The sequence below is a fragment of the Apostichopus japonicus genome, chromosome 8 (assembly GCF_037975245.1).
Source record: "Apostichopus japonicus isolate 1M-3 chromosome 8, ASM3797524v1, whole genome shotgun sequence".
Lineage (NCBI taxonomy): Eukaryota > Metazoa > Echinodermata > Holothuroidea > Aspidochirotida > Stichopodidae > Apostichopus > Apostichopus japonicus.
Window position 1 is genome coordinate 19,959,472 of NC_092568.1, and position 12,053 is coordinate 19,971,524.

General features: G+C 35.4%; 1 protein-coding gene across 4 annotated transcripts in view; it reads right to left on the bottom strand.

Moving 5' to 3' along the window:
* Positions 1–10,528, bottom strand: part of LOC139970947 (uncharacterized) — a 20,916-nt gene extending 10,388 nt beyond the window's left edge. For 2 of the 4 annotated variants that reach the window (XM_071977030.1, XM_071977027.1), the window contains exons 1-11: positions 10,375–10,528; positions 9,048–9,192; positions 8,361–8,487; positions 7,402–7,484; positions 6,433–6,517; positions 5,349–5,530; positions 4,303–4,461; positions 3,279–3,368; positions 2,373–2,510; positions 1,694–1,822; positions 126–235 (exon numbers count right to left, since the gene is read on the bottom strand). In XM_071977030.1, coding sequence (XP_071833131.1) covers positions 126–235; positions 1,694–1,822; positions 2,373–2,510; positions 3,279–3,368; positions 4,303–4,461; positions 5,349–5,530; positions 6,433–6,517; positions 7,402–7,484; positions 8,361–8,487; positions 9,048–9,162 — 1,218 coding nt within the window. In that variant the 5' untranslated portion in view covers positions 9,163–9,192; positions 10,375–10,528. Of the gene's footprint in view, positions 1–125; positions 236–1,693; positions 1,823–2,372; positions 2,511–3,278; positions 3,369–4,302; positions 4,462–5,348; positions 5,531–6,432; positions 6,518–7,401; positions 7,485–8,360; positions 8,488–9,047; positions 9,193–10,045; positions 10,195–10,255; positions 10,274–10,374 lie in introns of those variants that run through there. The other 2 variants (XM_071977029.1, XM_071977028.1) reach the window with 2 other exon arrangements.
* Between the last annotated feature and the right edge of the window lie 1,525 nt (positions 10,529–12,053).

The window sequence follows — 12,053 nt, forward strand, 5'->3', positions numbered from 1 at the left end:
TATTGGTGGACAAGAAATATTTATCCCAAAACCTTTCAACTTGTCCAAGCGAAACAGCCAAGTACCTACCACAAACCTAACAAAGTCAAGTTTCTCTTATGATACTTTATGTAATAATTACTTACAAGGACAGGTGGTAGTTTCTTCGCAGATGTTCTTTTAATGTTGTGTTTCTTTGGAGTCTTGATGAAACCAGCCTGATTGTCTTCCTTGGCCAACTTAGAAACAGGGCCGGCTGCCAATAATGACAAATTATTGCATAAACTGATATTAAAAATATCTCTCTGTAGGGAATTTTCTAGGTTAGAGGCACACGTTATGAGACCATAATTATAAAATTTGTTAAGATAATTATTAAAATGACTCAATAGTCATGCTAAAGAATATCACACACAAGAAACAAATCAACAATATTTGTAAATACAATTACCAATTGTACAGCATAAGTCGGTGATTGAATGTAAATAACATAGCTTACTTTTATAGTCACTAATCTCTTTTGGGAGAATAATCTAAAAGAAAATTATAAAAATAAGGATAAATAATGCACCTTAAAGCTACTGTTTGTTTAATACAAGGATTGTTGGGTAAATGATGCACCTTAAATGTGCAAAGCTACTGTTTGTTTAATACCAGAATTGCTGGATGATTTATGCACCTTAAAGGAGCAAAGCTATTGTTTGTTAATACAAGGATTGCTGGATAAATAATGCACCTTAAAGGAGCAGAGCTATTGTTTGTTTTATACAAGGATTGTTGGATAAATGATGCACATTAAAGGAGCAAAGCTATTGTTTGTTAATACAAGGATTGCTGGATAAATAATGCACCTTAAAGGAGCAGAGCTACTGTTTTTTTAATACAAGGATTGTTGTGTAAATGATGCACATTAAAGGAGCAAAGCTGCTGTTTGTTTAATACAAGGATTGTTGTGTAAATGATGCACCTTAAATGTGCAAAGCTACTGTTTGTATAATACCAGAATTGCTGGAAGATTGATGCACCTTAAAGGAGCAAAGCTACTGTTTGTTTAATACCAGTATTGTTGGATAAATAATGCACCTTAAAGGAGCAAAGCTACTGTTTGTTTAATACGAGGATTGTTGGGTAAATATGGCACATTAAAGGAGAAAAGTTACTGTTTCTTTAATACAAGTATTGTTGGATAATGATGTACCTTATAGGAGCAAAGCTACTGTTGTTTAATACCAGGATTGTTTACATTTTACAAGAGAACCACAGACACAGTTCATTCTTCATTTGGTTATACGATTGTGTTACTATCTCCAGTGTAACTGATTTTACTCTTAAAATTTTTTAATTTAAAGAAATAGATACACAACCGTCATATGACTATATATTTCTGCATTGTCATGAATATCTATTTACCACTGAAATCAAATGATTTGATTTGATAAGGAACATATATGTATATATATCGTGAAGTTGGTTGGTTGGCAATACTTGGCGCAGAGTGCTCTATGTCCGGTGGTCAGAGCAAAATATAGGTTGAGACTAGTGGAACGCTAATATTTGCACTCTTCAGTGTTCTACTAGTGTTCCACTAGTCTCAACCTATATATATTTATATATATATATATAGATAGATATATATATGTAAATTTCAACAGAGCTGTAACCATGACTGTCAACACTTTAATTCACTTGAGGACAAAGTTAAATTACTAATTACCCTTTTGAATGTTTGTATGTATTTCTTTCAAAGTGCTGTCATTTGAACCAGTTCTCTTGGAGACTCCTTTTAACGTAGAATAAGCATCCTCCTCAGAAGTAACGCCTCCAGAAGAGGTCAAATTGCTCCCTGAAAAGGAGTGAATTTACTATAAAAAAAATGTCACATTAACCATGACACATGTAGCAACATCAAATCTTCATACTCCCATGGATGAGAGCCATTTTTTCTCTTTCTTTGACAGGAACAGTATAGCACAAGAGCAATGGTAAGTACATGGAAATGTGGTCAGGTCAAAAACAGAAATTTGCCCTTGATAATAATCCTTTTGTAGGCTGTCATTTTATAGGTAATATTAGATCCAGTTTCTTACAACCTCCTACTCCATCAAATATATTTTGACCTTACTTTTCAGACAAGCTACCTCCTCAAATATAATGCTGCTCAAACAAAATTAAGAATTCACATGAACTATATTTATGTAAGCCACATAATATTAATTTGACATTCCTGTACATATAAAAAATAATTTATGTCAAAGTTAATATCTTATTTGTTACTGGGCGTGGTTGATCATGGGGTCGTCGTCACCAACTACGACACAAAGTTTCAATTAGTTTTATCAAACTGAATATATTTTCTCAGTCATTTTGCCACTCCAGAATTTGTCATACCTTACCTGATATGTCAGAAATATCTTGAAAGACAGACACATCTTGAATGTGTTTTGCCCAGTGATTCTCGTCAGTCAATGTAGAATTTTTCTTGCCTTTAGCTCTCCACTTTTTCTTATGAAGATTTGACTTTGAAGCCATATCTACAAAAAGATTGGAAATAAATAATTGAAAAAAGCCCTTTAAGTTAACATTTCTAAAAAAGATGAGTAAATTTAATCATGACAATATACACGTGCATAGTTAAACAGGGTAATTTTTCTTTGGTGAATTAATTAAATCACATGACCCAGACCCAACTTTTTTATATATGCCCACATCTCTCACATATATGCCAAACATGACATGTGTTATGTCAAACACTTATAGTGTTGTGAACCCTAATAAATATAAAATATATGCAGATGTATGTAAATACTCTGTTAACTTTTCCCTTAAATGATTTCCAGGAATTAAACATATATAGAGTGTGATTGGCTGCTGCTGTCTTGTGACAGAAACGTTAAGTTATGATTGGATGAGAGTATCATGTCTTTTACCTTGTGTATTGTAGTTTTGTAAGCCAATTCAGTCTCACTGTATAGCTCTACTGTGTAAGGTCTCCGTGTGTGAAAGGCACGTTAAACATATTATTACCGAATTATATAGGTTTCAACATATTTAATCTAATCAATCCTGCAAAATAAATAGAACGAAATCATTATAAATATCAGTTGGACTGGTAATGTACGTATTTGTGTCGTCCCTGCAACGAGACCATCGAAATCTGCCTAACCGTACCGGGACGGACGCGACAACATGTCTCAGCTATTTGTGAGTGTTGTGTGTCATTGTAATGTCTAGTATGTTGTCTACAATGTACAGGTCCCTGTTTTAATAAATTAAATTTTCATTCCTTTGTAAGGACTGACCTCGAAGAAAGAGCTTGGCGGGAGAAATTGTCAATGCATCTGAAACAGATTCACCTCTGTCTTTGGTTCCTTTCCCAACCAATTTGGTAGCTGTTAAAAAACAGAGATAAGTGAACATTGCAAATAAAATAAAAACTGTTACTAGTCTAACAAAAATCAAATACAAAAATATGAGATGAGAATTTTACTTCATAGGTTTGCAAAAGAAGCAATGAAAAAACATGGGGAGCAAAACCATAGAGTATCAAACATATAATCCCCTTGTATGATCCCAGCACTCTCCGATTGTCACCCCCACCTCTCCCCACACAAACACCACAACCATTCCCCCCCTCCTCAAACCAATTTGGCAGCTGTTATAAAGACAGAGATAATTGAACATTACAAATAAAAAACACTGTTTCTAGTCTATCAAAAATCAACTGAGAAAGATGAGATTGGGAATTTACTTCATAGGTTTGCAACTGAAAAGCAATAAGTTATCGTTACTTTAAATTTGTGAGAGACCAAAAATTTCTTCTCTCTTATGTTAATCGGATGATAACACAAGAGAAGCCAAAAGGTTATAACCACACAGAACTTTTACTTTTGTAAAAGTTCCGGTGCTGTGGCCGAGTGGATAAAGGCTGTAGCATTTGAAGCAATGAGGCTTATCAATCGGGAGGTTCTGGGTTCGATACACGTCCGGGTCATAGTAAGGTCAAAGTAAGGTGGGTTTCTTCATCCAAGAGCAACCTAAGGTTTTTCCCATCTGAAATGACTTTCTAAATTGAAAAGATTCCAAATTTGAGATAAAATGTGGAATCGGAAGCCACCCGACGTGTTAATTATAATCCATAAGCCCTTGTGGGTTTCTCCCACATTTGTGGTCCCTTTAGTGTCGTAAACATAACTGCTGATTATTAGTTTGCTGACTGGTCTCCAATTATGTACCAATGGTACATGACTTACACTCAGATTAACATGCTGCAAAGTTAAGAATCAAAATGCAAAAGACACCTTCAAGTATTAAAGGGAGACTTACGTGGTGCATCTCTCATTACTTCAATATCATCTGCATCAAGAATATCCTTTCTTGGGCAAAATTTCTGACTCTTGCCAATATCTTGAACTTCACTATCTATCGTTGATTGTCTTGGCAAAGAAGACTCTCTGACAACTGTTAATTCATCGTCTTCAGTTCCTGTAAGAGTTAAAGGTAACACTTAGACAGACAAACAGTGTGTTGAAGACATACAGAGATAAACGCTATCAGTAGCATCATATAGTAAGGAGGAAAACAAAAATGCAGTTGCAGTGAAGATGTGTGAATTGGAGGGATCTCTACTATTATGTTTAACTTGATTTTTTTCTAGTTAACACATGGCTACCGTTGTCAGGCAACAGAATGAAATCAAGAGGCACATGATAGTGAAAATGAATGGTTGATGGAAGATTCAAGCATGTCCAAAGGAGAAGTGGGGATGCGGGAGGGACCATAAACGTATACCTCTGCAATGACCTGGCTGGATATGTCTTCAAATTTAAGACCAAAATTATAAATGATAAAGGATGTACATAGACTATTGAATACAAGTAATAAGAACTAATTATTAGTTACAGTTCTTATTATTTGTGTTGTATTGAACAAAACTAAGAGTAAGTTAAATTACACCATGCAAGTGGCATTTGTAGCTAAAAAGATCCTTGTGTAAATACATATACATGAAACAGGTTAGCCATAGACATATAAGTTTTACATCTCAGTCCTACCAATAAAAATCTTGTTGACGCATGAGAAACATTTTCCATTTTTTATCAAATGTTACAAAGTAACTAAGGATGACCGAAATGTGTTAGTAACTAAGGATGACCGAAATGTGTTACATAGTAACATAGTAATTGTTTACTTCAAAGAAACTGGTACATTCAGTAAAATTCTTTAAAAATTTGGTCACTCTCAAGTTTTTTTTCAGTTTGTAATTACCAGGTAAACAGCACATATTCCCGTATTAATTAGGGTATCACATATTAAAGATGCATTCACTAAAGTGTAACACGAATACTACACTCTGCTATGTACAAACTTGCCATCTTCTATAGAATCAATTGTCATGAAATTTGAATCACTGAAGGAATCTTCGGCATCTTCTGACTCCTGCCTCAGCGAATCCTTTGTCAGTTTTGTCGTCCCCTGCATCTTTCTCCCAAAGTTTGTTGTTTTACAAAGTTTTTGCAACTTATTAGCTGTTTGAGAAGATGGAACTGTATTCCTAAAAGGCAATAAAACGACACATAATTTTGAATAAATATTTCTATATGATGTAGAGTTCAATATCTACTGTAGTAAACAACTCAAGACTCATCTCATGGGTTGGTTCCTGGAATGAAAACCAGCTTATTTTACAGTAAATGTACTGAATGTTTCCTTCTGTATCTTTCTTGTTGCAAATATTATTTGTTTAATAGTTTGCTTAAGAATCTGACAAAAATGTTCTCAAATGCAAAGCCAACATATAAACATATGCATTGCAATATTACAGATTCAATTTCAGTGTATTATTTCATTGAGGAGATTAAAACATCAAATAAGTGATTTAATATTTGCATGTATCACATGCCACTTAAATAACATCTTCAAACAAATAGTTTGCTTAAGAATCTGACAAAAATGTTCTCAAATGAAACGCCAACATATAAACATAAGCATTGCAATATTACAGATTCAGTGTATTATTTCATTGAGGAGATTAAAACATCAAATAAGTGATTTAATATTTGCATGTATCACATGCCACTTAAATAACATCTTCAAACTAATAGTTTGCTTAAGAATCTGACAAAAATGTTCTCAAATGAAAAGCCAACATATAAACATAAGCATTGCAATATTAAAGATTCAGTGTATTATTTCATTGAGGAGATGAAAACATCAAATAAGTGATTTAATATTTGCATGTATCACGTGCCACGTAAATAACATCTTCAAACTAATAGTTTGCTTAAGAATCTGACAAAAATGTTCTCAAATGAAAAGCCAACATATAAACATAAGCATTGCAATATTACAGATTCAGTGTATTATTTCATTGAGGAGATTAAAACGTCAAATAAGTGATTTAATATTTGCATGGTTTCACATGCCACTTTAATAACATCCTCAAACTAAACTTACTTTTTTGGAGCAGTCGGTCTTCCTGTGTCATCAGATTCCTCTATGATAATTGAATACTGGACCTTCGGTCTTGCCCGAAAAGGAGCTTCAGTAAATAATAAATGAGACTAGAGTATGAACTTATTACAGACCTATGTTAAAGTTGAGTTTACTAATGATCAGCACTGCTGCAAACCAAACACATATTGCATGTCAGCTGTGCACAGAAAGGCATTAAATGCCAAAACATACTATGAATGCAAAGGCAAAAACAACCAAACAAACAAAGGAGCCTTAGTAAACAATGAAAGAGCATGAACTTATTACAGGTATGTTAAAGTTGAGTTTACTAATAATCAGCACTGCTGCAAACTATACACATATTGCATGTCAGCTGTGCAAAGGAGGGCATTAAATGCCAAAATATACTATGAATGCAATGGCAAAAACAAACAAAAATTTCAACGACAAATAGCAGTTTTTGTACACAAAATACACACTGAAAGAAGAAAATGAAACAATGTGAAAGATGCAAACAATAAAGTAATGCCAGACTGAAAAATGCCAACAAGTCCTTTTAAACTACTCTCGTGAAAGTTCTGACAATCCAAATTATTATATTTATAATTGACTTGAAACAATACTGCATGTCTCAATATGACAGAAATAATGATATCAGCTTGTTAAATGCTTGAGAAATGAGGGACCATTATTTCACGTTCTAGCAGATTTGGAGATAACTGTGATGAATTCTGAGAGGATAAAATACATAATTAAGATAAATATTAACATATTGTAAAAATGGACTAAAAATTCTGTCATTTGTACCAACTTGTATTCACAAAATAAAGTGGTACATTCTTTAGGAAGCCACATGACCATGGTTTGCTCTGATGTACTTCACATTGTTTTACAGTTTACATGTTAGATATACCAGATTTATATTCTGCAATAATTATATAAATAGAATAACTGATTAAGATACTTTACCCTTAGGATTTTTCTGAAGGACTTCGTGCTTACTTCCGTCTGAGGTATCAGTACTGTCATAAAGAGTTGATGTCATAGCTGAACTGCAGTAGGAGTAGCAGTGAAAAAATCCAAGCTATTTTAATTATATGTATTAAATGAAATTATTATTATTATTATTATGATTATGATCATTATTATAACGTATTAATCATTGCTAATTAGGGCAATCATGCATAAAGTGGTAGAAAGATAATCTTTGAACAATCGGTTCAGAAGCGCATCAATGCCTGTTATTACATACTAATCAACCTGCTAATCTTTCTTGAATGTTGGGGGATTGGACAGATTTATAAAATTGGTAGCATTTTTGCAAGGCTTCTAGTATACTTTAATATTTACATTTTGTAGCCTATATTATTTTTAATATGAGAGCTACACGCCCATTTCAACAATTGCAACTTCTACAGCAAGATTTAGAAATTTTACAATAATTGCTTAGGGGCTACCCCTGTCCTCTTTCATAGACAAAACAAAATAAACTGTATGATAGTGATAATTGTTGGCAAGATTATATGCAAGACCAGAGACAATTCATACAATTGGTAGCTGAATTCATGAATAGGCTTTAAGGAAGGTAAAAGGTTCAGGTAAAAGGAAGGTAAAACGATCTTATGATAGAAGTTGTGAGTTCTGGTACTCAAATCTGAATTGGTGAATACCAATAGCAGTCCTGATGACAACTATAATTAAGCAATTAACTAATTAAGTTGTGAGAAGATAGCTAAGTGAGGAATTTCTGTCTATCTCTCTCTCTCTCTTCATTCCCTTTTTTTTGTTAAGTGAAGGAAATTCCACTTACATCGTGTAAAATAAATATTTGCAAAGACAACCTATAAAGGAGAAAGGCTCAAATTGGCAGGTTTGTAATTGAGAACATCTTTGAAGAACAGGAAACATGGAAGACACAACATAAATACCTTTGACGTTCGGTGAATGAAAGAAACTGTGAGTTTTCGCTGTATTGTGAAGAGTTGCTGTCTGAAGAAAACGAGGAGTCATCAGAAGACACAGGAGATGTAGTCGGTGGTATGTAAGTGTCCACAACTGCATAGAAATACACATCCAAAGGGTCAGTATCATTAACAGGCATACACAGATCATCAGACATGCCCCCAAAGTTTGCGATGCTACAAGTTGCTAAAGTTTATCAAAAAGTACTTTCCTAGAGGTTGTCTGACCGTCTAATTTATTAAGAGGCATTGAAGAATAATATTGCACTAGTGATTAAATGCATTTCACATTGAAGGGAAGTTTGGGAACATTCATCATTGGTAACAGTAAAATTATTGAGAGTCTGTCACTTACTGATCACAACCCTTCAACGCTACTGATTTGAGTGTACATATAGCAATTAAAAACCTTCATTCAAATACTTCCCAACTTGACTACTCCAGATGCTAAACTGGGCTTAAACTTATCTTTGCACCCTGTAATACACCCCAGATGAACCCAATTTAAGCTTAATTACATACTTGTTGATCCCTTCAGCACAGTCTAGGCCCTACTTTTATAATTGGCTCAGCTTTTAAGCAAAATTTTCTTCATAGAGCCATTGACTATTCGTTTATGTGAGTTTTGTTTCCATTTCTTTGTCTTGTACTTACCATTACTGATTAGAGGTAAAGGATTCCGTCTATTGGAGGTCAATGACACCCGAGACCTTCTGTTTCTTGAGTAAGTTATTGGGAAAACCCGTTTTCTTTTGGACCAGTCTGTCATTTTATTAGATCAGTGGAATAGAAAACAGCTCTGCAAAAAAGAAAAGAAAAAGGAAACCAGTTAGAAAAGTTCATGTAGGTATAAACTGCTGCAGAATGTATTCGACCTCTTTTGGGAGATCTTGGACAGAGATTGGAGTTCTTATTATGGAATTTAATGTGATGAATTTCTCTATATTTGTCAAAGTTGTTGATATTTAAAGGAATTTGCATGATTTTTCTTTTCTTTTTCTGGTGGGGGGGGGGGTATGGGGGCAATATCTAACATTATATTTGTCTATCGCAAGGCCTAACGTTGGCTATAGCTTAGCCCACATACTCTCCCAATGTATGCCACACACTATTTCATAAAGTAAGAACATCGCAGGACCTAGGCTAAAATTACCCTAGGCCTACAGAAATTACAAGCTGGAATTGCAACATGAATGTAGGTCTATCTTTCTTACTTCCAAAATGCTACACTATGTGCAATGTGGTCCATTACTGATATCAAATAGGCCTGGCGGTAAGGGCTATGGTTTTAGCAATGGGGCAATGACTACAAAAACGTGATTACTTTTCTAGCAGTCTTACTGTGCAAGTGCTTTTAAAAAAGTGTGTGGCCGATCTTAAACTAGCTTTTGTTCAAACCAATGTATGCAGCCTAACGTACATAAAGCTATAGTTCATCAGATTTTACTGTCAAACCAGGCTAGTAATATACAATGTATTAGTTACTAGTATAGTACTAACTTAGCCTATGCCTAACTTGTAGGCCTATCCGTTAATGTTACTGTTAGTCCTAATCAATCGAATACTAGTTACTGTTAATAGTGTTAAGCTAAAACTTAGCTTATTAATATTACATTACATGTTTGATTACATGGCTAATTAGAGAGGCATACTTAAATGGACGCTTTGGAGGCTTTCTTTGGTAAATCTAGTCACCATACATTGTAGATAAAGTACTATTTGGCTCTAGTCTACCTTTCGGTAAATACGGATTAGGCCTTACGTTAATTAGGCCTAGGCCTAGCCTTAACAACAGTAATTTACGTAGGCTTTGGCCCTAGCCTAGTAGGCCTAGGCCGCATTTAGCCGATTAAGTACGTCACTAAAATGTATTATTCGTGGTAAGTTTGCTCAAAGTTCATCCATGGATGCATGTAGCGACAGACTATCTCTGCCTGGCCAAAAAACTCAATTGACGTAGCATAGGCCAAGGTAATATTACCGCTGAAATAAATTCTTCACAAAAACTGTCGTCTGCGAAGTGATTAACGTTAGCAGACCAGTCCAAAGAGATGTAGGCTACATACACGTACACAAGCATATAGGCTAGGCATATGTTAGTGGCTATCAGTGTTATGTCAGATAACGTCAAAACAACCGCGCAAATAAGCTACTTTGCAAACTGAGGGAGCTATATATGTACACTTGCACAGAAAATCATTACGTACATGTGCGAAACTATTTATAATACTAGAACCAGGGGCGTAGCGAAGGGGTTTTTGTTGGGGGGGTGTGGAGAATTTGATTTGCCGACGGATCTGGAAGTGGTTACTGAAATGGGGGAGGGGTCTAAGGGAAGGAGGTGTCCCCCTCCCCTTTGGCAATTTTTTAGTTTTGAAACGTCCTTCGATGCAATCTGGTGCATATTTTAAGTCAAATTTGATTTGCCGACGGATCTGGAAGTGGTGACTGAAATGGGAGAGGGGTCTAATTTTTAGTTTTGAAACGCCCTTAAATGCAATCTGATGTATATTTTAAGTCAAATTTGATTTGCCGACGGATCTGGAAGTGGTGACTGAAATGGGGGAGGGGTCTAATTTTTAGTTTTGAAACGCCCTTAGATGCAATCTGATGTATATTTTAAGTCAAATTTGATTTGCCGACGGATCTGGAAGTGGTGACTGAAATGGGGGAGGGGTCTAAGGGTAGGGGGTCTACCCCTCCCCTTTGGAAAATTTTTAGTTTTGAAACGTCCTTAGATGCAATCTGGTGCATATTTTAAGTCAAATTTGATTTGCCGGCGAATCTGGAAGTGGTGACTGAAATGGGGGAGGGGTCTAAGGAAAGGGGGTGTCCCCCTTCCCTTTGGCAATTTTTTAGTTTTGAAACGTCCTTAGATGCAATCTGGTGCATATTTTAAGTCAAATTTGATTTGCCGACGGATCTGGAAGTGGTGACTGAAATGGGGGAGGGGTCTAAGGAAAGGGGGTGTCCCCCTTCCCTTTGGCAATTTTTTAGTTTTGAAACGTCCTTAGATGCAATCTGGTGCATATTTTAAGTCAAATTTGATTTGCCGACGGATCTGTAAGTGGTGACTGAAATGGGGGAGGGGTCTAATTTTTAGTTTTGAAACGCCCTTAGATGCAATCTGATGTATATTTTAAGTCAAATTTGATTTGCCGACGGATCTGGAAGTGGTGACTGAAATGGGGGAGGGGTCTAATTTTTAGTTTTGAAACGCCCTTAGATGCAATCTGATGTATATTTTAAGTCAAATTTGATTTGCCGACGGATCTGGAAGTGGTGACTGAAATGGGGGAGGGGTCTAATTTTTAGTTTTGAAACGCCCTTAGATGCAATCTGATGTATATTTTAAGTCAAATTTGATTTGCCGACGGATCTGGAAGTGGTGACTGAAATGGGGGAGGGGTCTAAGGGTAGGGGGTCTACCCCTCCCCTTTGGAAAATTTTTAGTTTTGAAACGTCCTTAGATGCAATCTGGTGCATATTTTAAGTCAAATTTGATTTGCCGGCGAATCTGGAAGTGGTGACTGAAATGGGGGAGGGGTCTAAGGAAAGGGGGTGTCCCCCTTCCCTTTGGCAATTTTTTAGTTTTGAAACGTCCTTAGATGCAATCTGGTGCATATTTTAAGTCAAATTTGATTTGCCGACGGATCTGTA